The following is a 19642-nucleotide window of genomic DNA, read 5'->3' on the forward strand; positions in this document are numbered from 1 at the left end:
AAGCGGTTTCTTAAGATGATGTATGCATTTTGTGAAGTTCATCAACTGGTTGAATCTCAGGAAGATGGGAAGCAGATGGGCTCGGACACCGTTGAGACCTGTGGCTCAGAGCTTATAATCACCGCACAGAACTTTTTTAACTTCAAATATGCTGTCAAATACAATAGACCTTGTTTTTTGTATGCTGTCGAAGACACCAACAGTGGAAGAGATGCGGCTGCAAACTCGGAGTCTCGGCGCTTCTGTCTCTACCGATTCTTCACTGCAACATCAATTAAAGTAGTTGGAACGTAGGTGACGTCGGTCAATTTTAGTGAGAGCAGTTAAATGAATAATGTTAAAGCTAAAGCAGATGAATAAATTGGCTTGTTGGGTGCATCGATGGAGCCAGCGACATTGCAGTGCAAGCTCTAGCTGAAAAGGCTACTCCGTGGCCGAGCGTGCAATAGAGACAGATCGATCCTTTCCATCTTGATCTTTAGTCATAATCCCATCTTCAAGAACCTCAGAAGCTCCATGACCGTTGTAAACTACCCCTTCAAACAACTCATCAATCTCCTCGAGAGACAGTCCTTTTGTTTCAACCCAAAACACAGCAACAAAGATGGTCTCTAGAACATCCCATGCTCCGATTATAAAGTAGAGGCGCCAGGAGATAGCCTCAAGCGCAATGGGGAACACAAGGGTGGTTCCAATGCTGTATCTACTGTTAGCATGATCCAAGATATGATGGACTTGACGGGGATCTCACGCGAATATCGCAATCGTTCCAGCCCATATAGCCATTCCGTTAGTACGGATAGAGTAGCTAAGAACTTCAGGAGGGTACAGTTGCGTAATAGGAGTGATGCCAACACTGTATGCACCCATAAAGAGGAAGATACAAGCGACAGTCCCATAGATCCCAGCGAGGTCTTGGCTAGTGCTGAAAGCTATGAAAGTATTAGCTTGAGAATATGTTCAAGGTCTGGCGCAGCTTACTCTTTGTCAGTGCAGCAATAACAAACATCAAGATGGCCATTCCGACGCAGGCAGAGAGACAGAGCGTCTTTCGACCAGCTCTATCCATAAGAAACGTCCCTAACATAGCACAGGCAAGACACCAAGATTGCAATACGATATTCTGGACACAGTTAGCAACACATACAAGTATCGGAATATCCCAACATACGATTTGTAGCTGCGTAGTTCTATTGGTGATACCAGCGTTTGTGAGCATGTCGCCAAGGAAAAAGGATGCAATATTATTTCCTGATGCAGTCAGTATACACAGACTATTCGCATAATCACATGTGACCTACCGCTTGCCATGACGATGACGGCTACTGAAACTGCAAGCATGAGTCGCCTCCGAGCAGAACGAGTCGTGAAAAGCTCAGTATATGATGCTGTCTTGCCTTCGGATCGCTCCCTTTCTCTGCTATCGATCATGCCTTGATATTGTTCACGAACTTCCTGGTTTGACTGATCTCCATTGGCAGAAATTGACGCTATGACTTGGAGAGATTCCTCCAACATGTCTTGATGGGAAAGCCATCGAGGCGATTCGGGAGTCAGGAAGAGGCAGAAGATGCAGATCAAGGAGAACATGCTCTGTAAAAGAATAGGAAGACGCCAGGACCACTCTCCAGAGATTTCGGCAGTACGATAGGTAATGCCTGCGGAAATCAAGGCACCAACGTAGTAGACGGAGAAGGTAATGCTTAGACCGAGTCCGCGAATCTTGGGTGGAAGAGTCTCCGCGAGCCAACTGTATTGAAGAGAGGTTAGCTAAAGCAGCTGGTTACGCAGGACAGAGGGCATTCTTACGTTGAACCGGCAATGCTTGAAAGTCCAGAAGCCACACCCAGAATGATTCGACCAGAAATAAACATGGCAAAGTTTTGGGAGCCAGCAACCAATCCAATGCTGAAAAGCTTGGTCAAGAGAGCCACCAAAATGGAGTTCTTGCGACCAATCGCGTTGACGACGGGACCCATGGTCAGGGATGCAATGCCCCATCCAATGAAGTTTGCAGACACGTTCAAGGCACGGGTAGTAGTGTTGAGGTTTAGAAACTCGGTGTAGGAGGGTATGATGTTGATTCCGCTCATGAGCGCCGAGTCGTAACCGGCAGTCGTTGCGTAGACCGCCGCGCTTGCAACGAGGAGCATGACTGTAAGTCGACTCGATTTGGGCTGAAAAGGCCCAATGATACCGGTTGGTGACCACATGATGCTGGCGATTTGGAGTATTGTTAGATTAAAGACAAAGTGCAGGTGAAAGTAGAGGTCTGGAGAGTCGGAATGGATGACATTGAAGGCTGTTCGATCGTGAAGATTAAGTATCAAATGAGGTCTTGGTAGTTCAGATAGATGAAAACGCCACAATCTTGAGATCAAGTAGCTTATCAATAGTTGTCTCCCTATTGGGATTGGCCATATCTCTCCCAGCCTGCATATTCCATCCCGAGTGTTTGGTTACTGGGGAATCTGGAGTGCAGAATGCGGGGGTGAAGGCGAATGTGGAGAGGATGGTCTAGATTCTGCAAATGTCGTCGGGTAATTCAAGATGAGTTAACGCTTAATGCCGATCGGCAATTTCATAAATTCTGCTATGGATTCTCTTATCAGCAGCCCTGGCAGAGCAGAAATCGCGGAAACGACTCGACGCGGAACACTTCGAAATAGCCCGCTGTTCTTTCATCCAGTGGCCGACCTGCTACAGCGACCCGTATAGCTTGATAAGCTTGCCGATAGTTCTCCCCATGGGATGCAAGCTCGCTAAACCGCTCCAGTACCCAAGATCTATGCAGTATATCGTCTGACTCGATCGCCACCACGAATAATGGCCAACCTAGCCGGGCTAGACCTGCCTCTCCCTGGTCTCGATAAACCTTGAAGGCTAGCGACATGATCTCTTTCATGGCCTCGCGTTGCTCTGGTGCCATTGGTTCTTGTCCGCGAGTAATGCGGAGAAAGCAGACAAAAATCGCGTGAAAGCAGGAAACGACCGATTGCATTTCCATCACGAACCGTCTATGGGGTCCATCATCGGGTAGTTCGAGGCGGTTAGCCACGCTTATCAACTCTCCATATCTAGATCTGACGTTGCGGATGGCACCTGCGACAGATTGTCCCCACGAACCGTGGGGGACATTATCTCGATACTCAGCTGCAGCTAGGGCACCAACCATAAACTTCAGCTGAGCGGACTCGGCATCGAAGCATGATAGGTCACTACACTGCAGGTCCTCCAACAGCTCTGTCTGGGGATACGACCTTCCCCACAAGTCATAGTTGGCAAGAACAGATCGCTTTTGCAGTCGTCTGACCCGTTCCAAGCGATCCTGCGCTTCACTCTCAGACATGCCACGTGAAGAGTCTCCCAGAAGGTTATTGAAAGCCCCGCCAAAGCCATTCAAAACAGCACCTCCATCAGCGTGCGAGAGCCATATGAGTATCTTGCAGGAAACAGAGCAAAAGCTCTCAGCTTCAATAATATGTGACACATGGTGCTCACTACTTTCGCTACTGGCAAGTTGCGATCGACCCAGTAATATAGAAGTGGCGCCTCGTAGATGTGCATCAAAGCCAATACCGCAACCATCGCCAAACTTGAGTTCATACAAGAGCATGAGCCACAAGGTAGCTAGAACAGGTGGCAGATACGTGATCTCGCTAGGGATCTGCGTAGCCGCAGCGAGCATCTGCAAACCATCTCTATAGTGCTGGATAGCTCTCAGTCGTCTGAACTCAGCATCTGACTCAGAACCAGTTGTCTTCTCAGACCAGGACTGGCCACTGACTGCGCATACCATATGAAGGACCATGGGGCTCTGCTGAGCCAACTTCCAGACCAGACCAGGGCCGCTGTGCATCGATATCCGCGTACCAACCATCCCTGGAAGGACAAATCGGAAGAAGTGGATTGCCGAGTGATCGGAAGGGAACAAGATAGCGGCACAGTCAGGTGAGAGTTCAAGCGCAAGGCCGTCGTCGGCAATGCTACCGAGTGGCGGTAAACTGATATCTGCACTCTGAGCATCGGATAACGGTCCTACCCCAAAGCCTTCGCAGTAAGCCTCTCCAGAATATGGATGATCGCCAGGGGCTGTGAAACTGGTGCTAGGCGTTGAAGCCGCATCTGCGCTGGCAGTCAAGTTTGCAGGAGACGATACAACAGGAGAAGCGATAACGCGCCTGGTGTACTTCTTGCGTGGGAGGCGCGTATAGTCGCAAGTCAATTCCAAGCGGATGCATCGTCGGCAAATCGGTCGCGTCTCGTCGCACTTGACCTTTTTCACCCGACACGTCTGACATCCGCCTCGTGACCGTTGGGTCCTCGGCTGCTGTTGGAGTTGGGATTGCGATTGGGATCCCAATGAGTGTGACGACTCACGGCTCGGGCTTGGAGAACCCATGTGAGATTGAGGGTTGTGTCAATCGCCTATTTCTGGATCTGTCAGGTTGCAGTAATTGAGGAATCAAGAGCGAGAATTGTGGAGTGAAAAGGCGAGGGGGCCGGTTTGTTTTAGCCTCGGCATTTTAGTAAAAGAGTAATAGTCAACTGACTCAGTGAGCTTATCCATATCTGCAACATCCGCTAGCTTGGCTTACCAAATTGACTAATGGGAGAAGCCCTCACACTATTGATCTTTGATAGTGACTTTATCAATAATCGCTCTCCTTTATTACTAAGCTGCAGGCTGGCTATTAAGTTGATAGCGACTATAGAATGATTTGAGATGGTGGTAAGAGACACGAAGCTCCTTTTGCTCTCTTGATAGACAAACCGTCCTAAAGGTTATACTTGGATACACTGACAGCATCTTCGTACTTGCTCGAGATCATCTACCTGTCGAAGCTCAAAGGGTACTAATACACAGGGATCTTGAAAGCATTGAAGCTGTATGTCCAACTCTCGATTGACTTCTCGTCATCAACACACGCAAAGCTCTTATCGTTCTTCCAAAGAGGTCGCTTGGGCCATTGGCACAACATCTGTGTCTCTCCTTTATAGTCGCCTGAAGAAACAGTAGCATTGAGTCTCGATGGCTGCTTACCATTCTCAACCCAGTCGATCATAATGTTCATGTTGTTCTGAGGATAAGGGCCCGGCTGCAGAGAATTTGTGCCGCAGTGAGCAGCTCCAGGCACGAGATAGAACTGGTACCATTCAGAAAGAGCCTTTTGTGCCTTCTCATCGGACAGTTTTGGATACATGATGGATCGAACAGACTGCCAGTAGTGGACGGAAGAACCTGCTGGGATGCTGGGATCTGATTCGCCATGGTAGTGGAGGAGCTTGCCACCAGCTTCCTTAAAGGTTGTGAGATCAGGATGAGTAGTTTGTAAACTGTCGTAGTAGCGGACCATACCAGTGTTCATCCAGTCTACCAGGGTGTCATACGTGACATTGTTAAGGTTCTCAAGGTTATCAAGGTCCAGAAGCTCAATGAACTTTGCAACGTACATGCCACCAGTAGAGGGGATGTTTAGAGTCCACTTGTCGGTTTCGTTGTCGTAGGTAGGCTCACCATCAGATAGTTCAGAGCCAATCTGCCAAGACAGATACGCTCTTTCGTCCTTGCTATTAAAGACACCATCGTAAATAGCTCGAGCAACGGCAATACCCTCAGCAGTAATAGTACCATTCTGTTCTGGGGCATTGCTCATCTGGCTACCGGGAGCCTGTCTCTTGCTGAACCCAAAGCCAAGTGAAGAACTGGTCTCAGCTGCACAGTAGTACTCCTTGCCAATGAGTGACTTGAGGTTGAAGTGAATCTTGCAAAGATCCGTTCGGGAGATGACGCCATCTTTCCTTCCATCGAGATCATCGCAGGCCTCAATAGTGGCGTTGATGATCTTCTTGAGCTCACAAGGAGGGGGGTAGTAGTCAAGTGTTTGCTCAACGGCGGCAGGGTAGACGTGCAAGACTTGTTGCTGCGCGAAGCGAAATGCAGGAGCTCCAGCGATGACACCGTCATACTCGTTACCCCATCGTTGAACCTGGCTCATTCCCTCTCGTCCGCCATCCGAGCAGCCCTCGTAGTAGGTATAGACCTTACTCGACTTTGACATGTCATAAAGGTCCTTGGTGATATACTTTCCGATCTGGGTCATCTCTCCGAGTGCTTGATAAGAGAACATGTATGTCGCATCCCAGTTGATGGAACCGTTGCCGAGAAGGAACTTCTCATCGAGACTGTAGTTGAAGGCATCGTATCCACCATCAGTGGCTCCTGCGGCAGCTCCATACTTGAGGCCGCCAGTAGTATCAGTGTTGAGAGAGTAACCACCTCCACCCGCAACATAGAACCGGTTCTTGAAGTTTTCGGGATCAGGAAAGGCATACTTGAGGTTGACTGTGTCACCCTTGGTGCCGTGGGTGTACGCGACAGTGACGTTACAGTAGTTGTAAGTATCGGTATCTCGCCTCATTGGTCCACCTCCCATACCGGCACTGGCGTTATAAACCGCCGTGGAAACTGTGATAGTAGATGGGATCATATCGATTCCCAGAAGGGTTCCATTGGAGGGCAGCGCAGCTTTCAGGTTCGAGAGGGTGCATAGTTCCGAAAGAGACGATGCGAGAGATGGCGAGGATAGCAAAGCCATAACGACTCCAAAAGACTGCCGCATGATGGCAAGTGAGATATTCTAGAGCGAGGGGGAATTATGATAAAGTGATGCTCAATATTGGGTGCTGGTTGCTCGACATGGCGCAACTCTTTCATGATTTTATACTCCCTCGACGACTGAGGCTTCGTCACCCACAGGTCCAAGCCCGGAATCTGCCACGCGTTAATTGTTCCATATTTAAGAATTTGTTGCAGAGAACTGAATTAGAATGAAGTAATTGATTCAGTCGGAAGCTGGTGGCGATCCGAAATTGGCAAGGAGGCTTAGACTAGATGCCCACTTTCCGCGTGTGGAGGTGTTCCGAGTTAAAGTGGGGCATACTTAAAGTTGGGGCCATGACAATAAGATGGAACTAAGTTTTATCAATGGCTTGGATATAATTAGCAAGATGGCGCGTGCTGGAACTCACCCAGCGCTAGCGCTGCGACTCTTGAGCTTTTCTGAAGCAGTGATATTCCATGCCTCTCCAAAGTAGTCCGGGATTCCACTACACCTGCAGCCTAGGACCCACGTATATTTTCTTTCTTGTGTCTTTGTACCCAAGCCTAGCGACTGTGGGCTGTCTCTCTTGTTTTGTTATCCTCGCGCAAGAAACCTGATTTGCTCTAGTGCTCTCGTGATAAGGGTTACATAGAAAGATGATTTCCTGTTCGAGATAACAGCTTCTTAGGCAATGTTGTGAGTAAAATATCATTATCATAATTTTAGATACGACTACGGGCATTGTTGTATGTGCAGTATCCGGGTTGTTGCTTAGGTATTTGTCCCTCTGGAATCTGTGGCCTCGTCGCGATTACCTAACAAACTGAAGTGGCATAATTAGTCTACCCATTGATCTTTCTGCTTAGCTTCCTCTACAGACCTCAGACCGGATTCCGTGTAATATATCTGGATCAATAGCCCACCGCTATGCTACCAAAGGCCTGAGGATGGTTCGGAGCAAGATTTGTCATGTTACAGCATTACGCATACAGCAGGTTTGAGGAACCTTTTTTGAGTGGGCATCCGTGGGCACTATGGCCATCCTTGAGCTCACTGGATTTCAATCTATCACTATATATTGGGCAGAAACAACCTCACAAGTTCCCATCTTAACATGCTTCTACTTTTCTTTTCGGGCACGGCAAGTCCCAGAGTGAATAAACGATGATTTAGTGGTAGCGTTGCCAAGAGCAGAGGTCGTACATAGACAAATCGTGACACGAGCTTCCGACTCCGTAGGGCAGGGTCTATGAGTGCAATCGTCAAAGTTATACAAACAAGCTTAGGCCTTGCTGGAATCATATTATACCAGCAAAACTGGATACCCTAGCCTACACAAGCAGGAAGCCAGGTCCATGCCCTGTAAAGCGCCCCCCTCGGAGTGACCCCAGGCCCCTGCGGTGCTTTGCCATGTAAGCTCCACGATCTCGGTAGCTAGGCGAAGTGTACCGACGTTCTCAAGACTACCCAAATCTTTAGTAAGTGCCCGTACCCTGGCTTGATCAGATCCAGGCTTGGCAAGGGAGCCCGCGACGCAAAACGGCCACGCGAGGGTCTTCAAAGTCGCCCAATCATACCTTTCCGTCTCTCGGTGACGGTGATCGCCAATCGCTCGAAGCTCCTCCAGTAGTGCGAGGATTTCCAGCACACATTTTCTGATGACTGCTGCGCAAGGCTGCCACCCAGAGACAACTACGGACAGGTAAATGTGGGCGGCATCGGCCCAGATCCGGGTAGTCATGTTCACAATATGGGACCGCGTCGTGTTGGACCAAGATTGCTGTGCAGGCGTATTCGGTGTCATCCCAGTGGTGCTTAGACTGTTGATACCGTCATGTGTTGTCGCTGTTCTCGGTGTCGAATTCGACGAGGTGCTCCGTGAAGGATGTGCAGGCAACTCTGCCAGGCCAGTCTCGAGTACAGATCTGAGATCTGCGGCATAGCTATCAAGCTCGACCATGTCGAGTTGAGCTTGTGCCTGGCGTTCCTTTTTCCACGCGGCCAGTGTCGCGATCTCGCCAACAACCGCCAGAACCCAACTCTGGCAACCAATAATGCCCTCAACGTCAAGCAGGTCCATTGGAAATTTCGGATTAGTAGTATGAATGCTATGACCGTTCGTGTCGGGGCCGCTGCTGTAGTTGCGTACGAACGAAGACGAGGAATAATTAGATGGTGCTTCATATGGCTTGTAGGACGGCAGTAGTTGTCTGTGATATGGATATAACTTTGGAGCTTTGAGCAGAGCGGTACTCATGATGATGTCGTATACGACGAGGATAGATGAGAAAAAGCGGAATGCCATCTGGTCGGCATTTCTAGGGGCGGGCCCGTTGTAAGTGCCTAAGGTCCACGGCGGCCCAGCAATGGCGCGAAAAACGTGTGAAAGGCATGGCCATTGCTGCTGCTGCTCCTTGTTCCCGGCGACCGTGGCTTCCAGGGAGATCCTGACGATTATATCGAACAGCTCGAGCGCGGCGTCGAGGTGAATGACACAATTCTTGCTGTTGCCTGTGCCGATCTCGAAGCAGAGGAGTTGGATAATGCTTGTCAGGAGTTCGCATACATGGCGCAAATCCGCGGTGCTTGTTGGTGATGGTGAAATGTGTGCTGGGAATGACGCGGAGTTGGGGGTGGATGTGGCAAATTTGCTTGTGGGGGGGAACAATCGGGCAATATCGCCTTTGATTGTGCTGAAAGTCTTCTCCAGCTGGCAGGTAACCTTGTCCCATAAGACGGCACTGCATGGCGCAACCTTATTGGTGAAAGTGTCGGAGGCTTGTATGGAAAAGACGAAGAGCGTCATACACGAAACAGTACTAAGCAGCGTGGGGTTCTTGAGAAGCTGTGCAAGAAGCCAGCCCCGGCCGTCATCGAGCCTGGACGCTCTGTAAAAGGGGAAGAACAGGGGGAATACATGGTCCATGTAATGCATGATGAAACCAAGGTCGAGCTCGGACGAGTCGGCAGAGCCATCGAGGCATGTGTGGCCGGCATTACCATTGCCATGATGACCACGGCTGTCGTGGTTCGCGCTCTTGTCATCGTCTTCCTGGCTCCTGTCGGCTTGATCTTCATCATTGTGACGGGCAAAGGATGAGGAACGCTCCTCGAGGCGCAGAATATGGGCGCGCTGGCGGCGATGGGCGGCAGCCTGTCGGACCTCTTCTTTGAGGGTAGCGGCGACTCTGGCCTGCTGAGCACCACCATCGAGCCAGGGCGGTCGGCGGGACCCAGTATGACATGTAATGTGAAGGGTGTCGCAGATGCCGCAGACGGGCTTGCGACGGTCACACTTCTTGCGGCGGACACGGCAGCTCCAGCAGCCCTGAGATGTGGCCATTGCAGCGTAGTTGGTGAGTAGGGTAAGGGATGTATACAGTAGGTATAAGAAGAAGAGCCAACGTGGAGGGGACCTTGTGGAATTAGACTAAGATATCCCTGGAGCCCAGCACAGACCTCGCACAGGCCCACCCCGCGCGCACTTCCATTCTAGGCCTAGGCCGCCTCAGGCGGCTTCTATTGTCCCTCCTATATAATGCCACGAGGTCCCAGCAGGCGGAATCACGATAGACTAGACTTCATACCTCCCCTTCTTTTCTTTTCTTTTCTTTTCTTTTCTTTTCTTTTCTATCCGCTCAGCCTCATACTTTGCTATTGTCCTTGGGCACGACGATTAGCTTTGCTGCGCTCTTTCTCAAGGTCGTGACAACACCAATCCTTCCCGAATCAATGTCGGGCCCGGCCATCCTCGTCCTCGGCGCGACCGGACCCTCCGGTATTTGCGTGCTCCGAGAACTTATCCACCGTGGGCAACCCGCAATCGCTTTTGTCCGCAACCCGGCCAAGGTGCCACAAGATTTATCAGAAAACCCGCTGCTTGAGGTGAGCACACTACTGCTTGCATTGATGTGTAGAAGCAGTCTGGAGTTCCAGGCAACACAGCCCATGACTAAATTAGTAACATGGCACTAGGTTATCAAGGGCGAATTGAGCGACCTCCAAGGTCTATCCGCTGCTGTTGCTCGTAGCAGCGCTATCATCTCCCTCCTCGGCCCTACTTCTCTGCGGGTGCCGGACCCAACCTTATACGCCTCTTTCTATGCCGCCCTGTTACCTATTATGGCACAGCACAATGTCCGCCGTATCCTGGCCATGGGCACTGTCAGCGCTTCCCTGCCACAAGACCGCTTCTCCTTTCTACGTTGTATCTTGGTGACTTTTCTGCGCCTTGCGGGCCCATCCGCTTACCAGTCGATTTTGTCCATCACTCGAATGTTCGAGTCTGATGCCCACAAGGATGTGGACTGGACTATCTTCCGTCTCTTTATTGTGACTGGAGGTTCTGACGCGGCTACATGGAGGGCTCTACGAGAGCAGGAAGATGTCTTTGCTGGCTACGTTGGCGAGCCCGGTTGGACTACTAGTATCAGTAGAGCGGCTTTGGCCAGCTGGCTTGTTACGGGTTCACTTGAAGGAACAGGCCGTTGGATACACGACTTGCCGTGCGTGAGTACGCTTGCGAAATAGAACATTCGGTTTGGGTTTGAAGACACGTGAGCTTTGGTTAGTTTAGAGTTGGCTCTTATTAATAACCTTTGCGGCCTAAATTGACTAGCTTTCAAAAATTAATATAATAGCTAGTATCCTTCTTATAGCTTATTATATATTAATATTATTCTAAAGTCTACTAGCTTCACTACCCTTCCCCTCTATTTTTCTATCCTAGTCTTAGAAATCTTTTAATTATGTTTTAGGGTTATAAAAACTTCCGTAGTACTATCTCTACTCTACCTCTCTATATACGCATCCCCTCTATTTCCTAATAGAAGTATTAATATAAAGTGCTAGATCTCTATTATAATCAAAAGCATCCCTTTATTAATTAGGCTTATTGCGAATATATACTTAGGCATGTTATAAACTCGGTCTAGGTAGGCCTTTGCTAGACAGCTTACTATACTTTTTATATACAATCTTTTTGCGTGGCTCAATACCTATTTCACCACCTTTCTCCGTATTATGAAACATTTAGACAGGTGATGCCTCAGCGTTACTCCCTGGGGCCATGTTTACTTCTTCTGTCAATGTGACATATTCTCAGCTAATGGGAATAACTCCGATGCTCTCAGGTATGTGGTGCCACCGATAGTTCGAGATGCTATCTCATAAACTTAAGTCTATAGTCATTTCTAGGATAAGAAACAGCTAAGTTTAGCATTCTAATAGGTTACAGTTGGCTATCTAAAAGCCGCCGAAGCAAGCTGGCTGGGTTACTTAAACTATATATATATTATCAGCTAGCTATTTTACCAACTGGCTTACATTTACTAATTTTCTTACGGTGTTCTTGTTGTTTTTGGCGCTTTTATGGGAAGGGCTGGAATCTTGATGAATAGGCATTGTATGGGTGATGACACGACATGATTGGCTACTCGGCTATTGGGTCAAGAAAGTTGCCGATTAAGGGCGCGAGTGACAAGTTCCTGCAACATCCCTTCACCCTTCATCCAATCAAGCCATCCAGCCATTCTAGACATATGTGCACTTGTTATTCTTGGGTGTGAGTTGTACTGGTAAATATTCAAGGTTTTACCGGCTTTCACATCCAAGGCGATCTCTCCGCCACATCCCGCTATCATGCCGACACCGGAGCACGCCTCAGAATTGAGCAATATTCATATACCCGATGCAAACAAGGCCTCTCATAGTATTGACCGAACAAACTACAAATCATTTGATGTCTTGAAGGAGGTCTGGACAGGTCTTGGTCTACCCGAGACCTCTTTGACAGCTGTCAGGCTTCCTGGTAAAGAAGGCCCAGCCCTTCCTTCGTCATTCAAAATCGGAATCCTCGGACAAGCCTCTATCGGGCTGTCTGCGCTTGCGGCTGCTCAGATTCATACCTTGCGAAACAAGATCCACCTTCCTACAGTCACGGTGCCGCTCGAGCACGCAGTCGTAGAGTACAAGTGCGAAAGATTATATACCGTTTCTGACGAGCTTGCTTCTCCATCAGGGGGCGCTATCGGTGGATTGCACAAGACCTCAGATGGCTACGTTCGAATCCATGACGGATTTCCAAACCATGTTCAAGGTACTCTTGACTTGCTTGGCGTGAAAGCTGGTGCAACTCGGGACCAGGTATCTCAGCAGACTGCAGATTGGGCTAGTATTGATTTGGAGAACTGTGGAACGGCAGAGGGTAAAGTCGCGATATATGCTCTGCGCTCATACCGTCAGTGGGATAAGCTCCCCCAGTCGAGGGCCATCAGCAACTTCCCTATTAGCATCAAGCAGGTCTCTCAGTTGTCTCCAGTTGGGCTGCCAAATACGATGCAGCCTGGCAATCTCAAGTGCCTACAAGGTCTTCGGGTTGTTGAGATGAGTCGGGTGATTGCTGCACCGTTATGCGGCAAGACCTTAGCGGCCCATGGAGCCGAGGTTATTTGGGTGACTTCACCAACACTGCCAGATCTGCCGAGGGTTGACCGGGAATTTGGGCGAGGGAAAAAGACTGTCCAACTTGACATTCACAAGTCTGAGGATCGAAAGCAGCTCCTCAACCTTCTCAAGGACTGCGATGTGTTTATTCAAGGTTATCGACCTGGAAGTCTTGCCTCATACGGTCTGTCCCAAGATGAGTTGAGAAAGATCAATCCAACCATCATCATAGCCAACATGTCTGCTTTCGGCCCTGAAGGTCCATGGTCAGGCCGTCGTGGATTTGACTCGCTTGTGCAGACATGTTCAGGCATGAATGTCTCTGAAGCTGAGCACGCTGGAAAGGGCGAGGCTGCTCGCCCAACACCTTGCCAGGCTCTCGATCATTCAGGTGGATATATGCTTGCAGTTGGCGTCATGGCTGCTGTGTATCATCGTGCTGTCAACGGCGGTTCATGGAGAGTCGATGTTTCATTGGCAGGCATGATGAAATATCTGAGAAGCCTCGGCCAGTACCCTGGAGCGAGTGGTTTTGAAGCGAAAGACTTTGAAAAGCCCGATGATGTGCCTGAGGATTATTTCGAGATCCAGGAAACAGGCTTTGGCACCATGAAGTCCATCAGGCATAGTGCTACGGTGGAGGGTTTAGAGGTTGGTTGGGATATTATGCCAAAGCCACTTGGCTCCGACAAGCCGGCATGGGACTAAAGTAGTACCGCCACTCAGTCATTATTCAAAAACATTTAAGAAGATGCTTCCGCCTCTTGATATGTAGTATGTTGCTTCTCTCTGGTTATTACTGCATGTTTATTCGCAGCAGATGCCAATGAAGAAAAGAGTCCTTACAGGTCCAAGCTTGCATCTGACTCCATTCGAAATAATTCAATAGTGCAATGTGGCGTAGTGAATTGGCTCTAGTTCAAGCCTATTTGACCCAAGTTATTGGTCACTGTTATCGACAGCCCCATTACAAACAGCTGTGCATGTCACTTCAGCCGAACAACCACGCAATTTGCGACAATCAGTGAACAAAAAGATATGACTTCCCTTTTAGTAACATTCTGTCTCACTTCACTCTCTTGAATCAGTCATTCTTTTATGCCTTTGGGCGATTTCCACTCTTTACTCTTCATCATTATGGTTAAGTCGAAGCGCCTTGTGGCTGCTCTGGCCTACCTCAGCATTATTGGTGACAGCGCTAGCCCATGCAAGCCGCATACCACGGCTGGTCCACTGAGACAGCTTCTTCTGTCTCCTCTCAGTCAACAGTGTCGGGATCTTTTACCATACTGCCGTCTGTTACTGAAACTAGTGGTTTACTCGTCAGCTCTGAGACTGGATCGGCTACGGAGTCTAGTATTTTAATCGAGTCCACTGCTACCACCGACACTACTACTGCTATCGAGGCTTAAACGACCGGATTCTCTTCAATAATCGAGACAACAACTACTGCTGCAGCTACCACGTCTTCCGCTACTCCTGAAGTCTTTTGCGCCAATCAAATATATCGTGGCAACGCTTTAAGCCGTGGTTACAAAACAATTGGAGCTACCGATGAGCAGGAGTGCCGGGAGAGCTGTGTTGACGATGACAACCGTAACTCGTGGTTCTTCCAGACATCCGGAACTTGCAACCTCTATACAGAGACCTTGCCTCAATTCAGTGCTCCTTCTTACGAAGAGAGTCTCCTGATTGGATCGCGGACTTCAATAGTGTAACGGTAATATTGGCTTTCGTTGGGCTGGGAAGGAGCCCGATGAGCATACCAGCAACGTCCTACTCGAAGCAGACTGTGCCCATTTATGCACAAAGAACATTCTCTACCATATTTGGCAATACGACAGTGTCTCTCAGACTTGCAACATGTTCTCCGGCTCCTTTTCAGACTTGGTCACTTTGGACTCTGACGGCACAGCAGTGGGCAGAAAAATGCTCATCGGTGCATGAAGCTGCTCGTCCGACTTCTTCAAACCTGTGCTTGGGGCATGTAATGGCGAGATGGCGTGGAATAACAATTGGATACAACCTTACAGATCTTTCGATAAGTGCAAGACCGTTGCTACATGTGCACGAGCCTGCTCAATCGACCCCATGTGCTTATCCAGGTTTGTTTGGGATGGACTAGGGGATTGTGAGTTCTCACAGCTTGCTCTGTATTCTGATCCAACCGATATAGCTACTCCAGGTTCTCTTCTCGAAACTGTGGTGTTCCTTAAGGTCTCATCGATCCTTGGGATATTTGGTTAAGATATAGCTTCTAATTCTTAAACATGCATTTTTTTCACGGTCCTGTCCTTTTTATATATTGTGCAATAGTCATTGTATACTCTTGGTTAAGTATTCTCATTGCTAAATACATAAATTCTCTTCTGTAACCGGGATACAAATAAAGCAATGCTAAACAATTAAATGGAATTCGTTAACCCCAGATTAGATATCAACATGGTCAGAGTTATGTATTAGAATACTTGCCAAAACCTGTAACTGCAAAATTCTATATGGAAGATTTCAGTTTACAAATAATAAAAGACAGTATAGCAATACTCTTACAAGAGCGGCGTTCATAAAATCGCGACCCGGCTTGTTTATCTTTATCGCCGCCTTAACAATATTTTGCTACAGTGACGAGAATAAATTCAAGAGAGAAATCCGTCCAATGATAGTGGAAGCTTCGTCCTCCTAGAGGAACAGGGGTCAGAAAAAGATATCTGACCCATCTGCTATGGATCCTGGTTTTATAATCACTTGACTGTGGTCTAGACATAGGATAAGGAGGGGTAAGTAAAAAGCGACTCTGGACTTCACAGCGTTTGCGGATTTGAATAACATATAATTGAAGGGTTGCAATCGACCAGAGTATAAGAAATCGAAAGATCAAGCAGGAAACCACAGCATTATTCAATCCTTAGTAAGATTCGAGGCATATACTGAGGCTGTGTTCGGATCCTTTAGCTCGGACTGCTTTCGCACTTTTTTCATCATTCCCACTAGTTGCGAATGCGCGAAGACTTTCGCTTGGTGTAACTAATGGTGATTCACCTTCTATTTTAGCCACTTTTTCCTCGAATTTTACTGGGCCACCAGCATGACAGGGGTCTTGCATCGCCTCCTCCAGCTCCGGTACATCGTAGCATTGCCAGTCTTGACATTCTCGCCTAAAAGGCGCATGCATTTAATCCCATTAGCACCATTCTACCAGGACCTGGAACTGGCGGCAATGCAATGATACGTCACATTTAAAGGCTCGGCGCCTGGGGCTTGGTGAAACTCTAACCTGAAGCCAGCGGATTAATAAAATTCCTCATATATATTCTGCACATCTTAGCATCCCCAATCTGTGTTTGGGAAATTTGGAATGACCATTGTTTCATTCAATCGGGATTTCATCAGTCATGGTCAACACTGGGAAACCTAGCCGTGGGTGTGCGACCTGTAAGAAGCGAAAAATAAAGGTAAACATATATAGACTTCCACCTTGGGAAATCTCGATATTATTGATGGCATCTCTAACACAAAGCAGTGCGATGAGCTAGCCCCATCATGCACGCAGTGCAAAACGGCTGGATGGGTATGCCCAGGGCCCTCGGAAAGTAAAATGTTCTTCCGCAACCAAACCACTGCAGATCTTGCCAGAAAGAATGCTGGGGCACTGAGTACAGCATCATCAGGCTCTGCAGTGACCCCGGACTCTGAAGTATGGAAACGACCTGTATCTCCCCCAGCACGGGACAGAGCTACTACTTTCTTTATGCGGCAGTACGTCTTTGATATGACTAGTGCAGGAGGAACCTTGCCTTTAAGGGACAACCATGAGTTTCTTCCAGGGCTCATACGCAATCAACAGTCCTCTTTCGGGCTTCTCAGCACAACAGTAGCGGCTGCGGGGTTTGCTGCTCTTTCTAATGCCGGCAACGTGTCAGAATGGCGGGCAGAAGCATTCCGTCTTTATGATAGTGCCATTCGTCAATTACAGATTGCCCTGCAAGATCCTGTTCAGAGAGTGTCTGATGAAACGCTTGGTGCAGTATTGCTAATGGGGACCTTTGAGGTGCGGCCTCGCTTATCTCAAACTCGAATTTTACGTACTAATTCGTACTAGACTATTGCTTTTGCAGACACTGGCTCACTGAAAGCGTTCAGCCAACACATTATCGCTGCAGCAAGATGCATCGAAATGCGTGGACCAGCCCAGTTCCAGACCGTAGTTGGCTTGAAGATGTTCATGCAGATGCGGCGCATCATGGTAAGACGGATTCCCGCTTGTGGGCTACACCCACTGACCCAGGACTAGATCACAACATGCCACCAGCTGCAGGAACCTATACCATTTGAGATCTCAAAATGGTCGAGTTGGGCCGAAAGAAGCCAGAACAGCGACCTTGTCCCGGTCAATCGCTTTTCCGAGATCAATGAGGTCTTAGCTAGTGTCCGCGCTGAGCTCAAGTACCAGCATATCACAGACCCAGCTGTGATTTCTGACAGGCTTCTTAAGATCGATAAGCTTTTCGAAGACTGGGCACAAACGCTACCGCCAAGCTGGGTGTATAAGTCTTACAGATCCATTGGTCCTAACGGCGTGCCTTCTAGTAGATATGATCTACAGTACGACATGTATACAGATCCCTGGATAGCTTGCGTGTGGAATTGTTACCGCAATGTCAGACTTTTGATTCACGAGTCCATTATTATAGCTACGCTCAAACACGGCACTGCAGAGCAAAAAGACGCATTGCAAAGCTCAGCTAAAGTCCTAGCCGCGATGGCAGACGGGATCTGCCACAGCGTTGCATACCATCTTGGATACCGTGCTCAAGACGATAGGGTTGAGAGTTTTGCTCAGACAATGCATCTAGGCAGCAATCCGATCCCCGGAGGTTTCTTACTTATTTGGCCTCTATTCTTTGCTGGGATACAGAGAACCACTTCCGCTGATCAGAGGCAGTGGGTTGGTGCAATGATGAGAAGGATTGGAGTGCGGATGGGTCTACAGTTGGCTGTGTCAATGGCTGATTTGCTGTTGGAGACAGAGATACAGGATCTTTCGTTTTCGAATTGCGAGACATTTTTGATCGGCGAATGGTATCCGAATTAGGCAAATAGTATTTCTGTTTTCACTATCGCTTCCTCATTGCTTCACTGCCTGGCAACACATCTGCTGTCCTCCCCTCTGTCGCATCCGCATAATTTGATGACGGCTTGGTGATTGTCCAGGATGTGACCATGTTACAGGGTTGCTGGTAGTTATCCGGCCATCCAATGAAAACGGCACAGGACCGAACCCTTGCAGTCTCATAAGCCAATTACCCTGGTCTCCTCAAGTGGAGACGGGCGATGACTGATCCAAGCTAAAGCTATTTCTAGTTAGCCATGCGAGAGAGCCAATCACCGTTGCAAGTGTCCCATGTTATGGATCGATGCACAGCCCTGTATAGAGTATCTGCCAAGAGTGTTCCTGTCAGATGTAAGGTTGACTATTAGGCCCAGTAGCCGCCTAAGCGGCCGCCGCGTATCTTGTTTGTTAGGGTGCAGTTGCGGATCACCTTGGTCAGATATTAATATTATTGGTCGATGCAACTGTTGAATGGTTATTCCGGGTATAGGTCTATATTATTGGACACTGATATGCCTGTAGCAAGTCTGATGATCCGCCAGACTGGATTCATAATGATTTCAAATTCATGCTGCTGAAAACACGGCAAATTCCGTCATACTGGGCTTTAGCCAACAAAAGCTTCCGCAGATCTGATTCACTATCCAAAAAGAAACCAAGCCATCAAGCCATTAGAGACTGCTAATCATGTTTCACTGAGAAAAGTCATAGCAGTCTTCAGGTGGTATGCAATGCAAGAACAATATCTATCAAACAGCAGTTCACGCCGATTCAGAATGAGCTTTGGAGGGGATTTCTGAGTATAATAGCCTGAATGCTTTGACACCAGAGGCGAACCGATACTTTTCGGTCTATTTGAAGTCCCGGGGAGTATCATTACTCTAAGTCTTGGCATTTCGGTACTCTAAATACCATCCATGTATCCAGAAACTCCATTATTGTTCCCGGTCAAGGCAGAATATGTCCAGGAGGCTGGGTCAACGCAAGGTAGCCACGACACCTTTTCTGACTAGTGTCACGTACCGTCGGAGTAGATTGGCCGCTCCGCAACGCTTACCGTTTTCCATATCCAGCTGTGCCGTGACAGATGGGAGCTGGGATGTCGATCCTTGTACGTCGATCCTTCAATACTGCAAATCCACGACTGTTTTCATTTTATCACGCAGCCACGTTTGGATAGATTGGATATGATTACCCGTGCATATCAATGCGCCCAAACTCAGCTTTAATTTAGGTGCATAACCTTAACTGAAGTCACAGGGATTTGTTCCTTTGCCCTTCCTTGTTTCATAACCTTTGGGTGGAGGCTAAGGATGAGCTTATTCCTTTGAAACAGTTACACGGCTGTGAAGTCGGGGTCTCAGCGAGGATCTCATGCGAATGCGAAAGTGGCAGTGTTTTGTAGATCAGTTTTAGTAGTATAAGAACGGATGTGAGATCCTGATAAATTCTTTCTCGAAGCGATAGGGACAGAGTCCATAGT

General features: G+C 48.4%; 5 protein-coding genes across 5 annotated transcripts; 3 read left to right on the top strand and 2 right to left on the bottom strand.

The window, feature by feature from the left end:
* Positions 1 to 423: 423 nt before the first annotated feature.
* FOBCDRAFT_191486 (tannase and feruloyl esterase-domain-containing protein) lies at positions 424 to 6623 on the bottom strand (the record flags this gene model as incomplete). Its single annotated transcript, XM_059608709.1, has 9 exons — positions 424 to 706; positions 752 to 932; positions 982 to 1123; positions 1172 to 1251; positions 1302 to 1750; positions 1810 to 2272; positions 2698 to 4327; positions 4381 to 4428; positions 4866 to 6623. 9 exons carry the CDS (start codon positions 6621 to 6623, stop codon positions 424 to 426), a joined length of 5034 nt encoding a protein of 1677 aa, XP_059467999.1.
* Positions 6624 to 7908: 1285 nt separating this feature from the next.
* FOBCDRAFT_280804 (fungal-specific transcription factor domain-containing protein) lies at positions 7909 to 9948 on the bottom strand (the record flags this gene model as incomplete). Its single annotated transcript, XM_031191983.2, has 1 exon — positions 7909 to 9948. One exon carries the CDS (start codon positions 9946 to 9948, stop codon positions 7909 to 7911), a length of 2040 nt encoding a protein of 679 aa, XP_031033214.2.
* A 244-nt stretch (positions 9949 to 10192) lies between these two features.
* FOBCDRAFT_233034 (uncharacterized protein) lies at positions 10193 to 11220 on the top strand. The gene is made up of 2 exons (XM_054707286.2): positions 10193 to 10490; positions 10581 to 11220. The coding sequence occupies exons 1-2, from the start codon at positions 10338 to 10340 to the stop codon at positions 11133 to 11135; spliced, it is 708 nt and encodes a 235-aa protein (XP_054563261.1). The 5' UTR covers positions 10193 to 10337; the 3' UTR covers positions 11136 to 11220.
* Positions 11221 to 12109: 889 nt separating this feature from the next.
* On the top strand, positions 12110 to 13808 carry FOBCDRAFT_233035 (CoA-transferase family III domain-containing protein). Its single transcript, XM_031191985.3, has one exon. It carries the CDS (start codon positions 12246 to 12248, stop codon positions 13755 to 13757), a length of 1512 nt encoding a protein of 503 aa, XP_031033216.2. The 5' UTR covers positions 12110 to 12245; the 3' UTR covers positions 13758 to 13808.
* Positions 13809 to 16589: 2781 nt separating this feature from the next.
* FOBCDRAFT_146980 (uncharacterized protein) lies at positions 16590 to 18141 on the top strand (the record flags this gene model as incomplete). Its single annotated transcript, XM_059608247.1, has 4 exons — positions 16590 to 16617; positions 16673 to 17097; positions 17149 to 17292; positions 17365 to 18141. 4 exons carry the CDS (start codon positions 16590 to 16592, stop codon positions 18139 to 18141), a joined length of 1374 nt encoding a protein of 457 aa, XP_059466079.1.
* Between the last annotated feature and the right edge of the window lie 1501 nt (positions 18142 to 19642).

Source organism: Fusarium oxysporum, chromosome X (assembly GCF_013085055.1).
Source record: "Fusarium oxysporum Fo47 chromosome X, complete sequence".
Classification (NCBI taxonomy): Eukaryota; Fungi; Ascomycota; class Sordariomycetes; order Hypocreales; family Nectriaceae; genus Fusarium; species Fusarium oxysporum.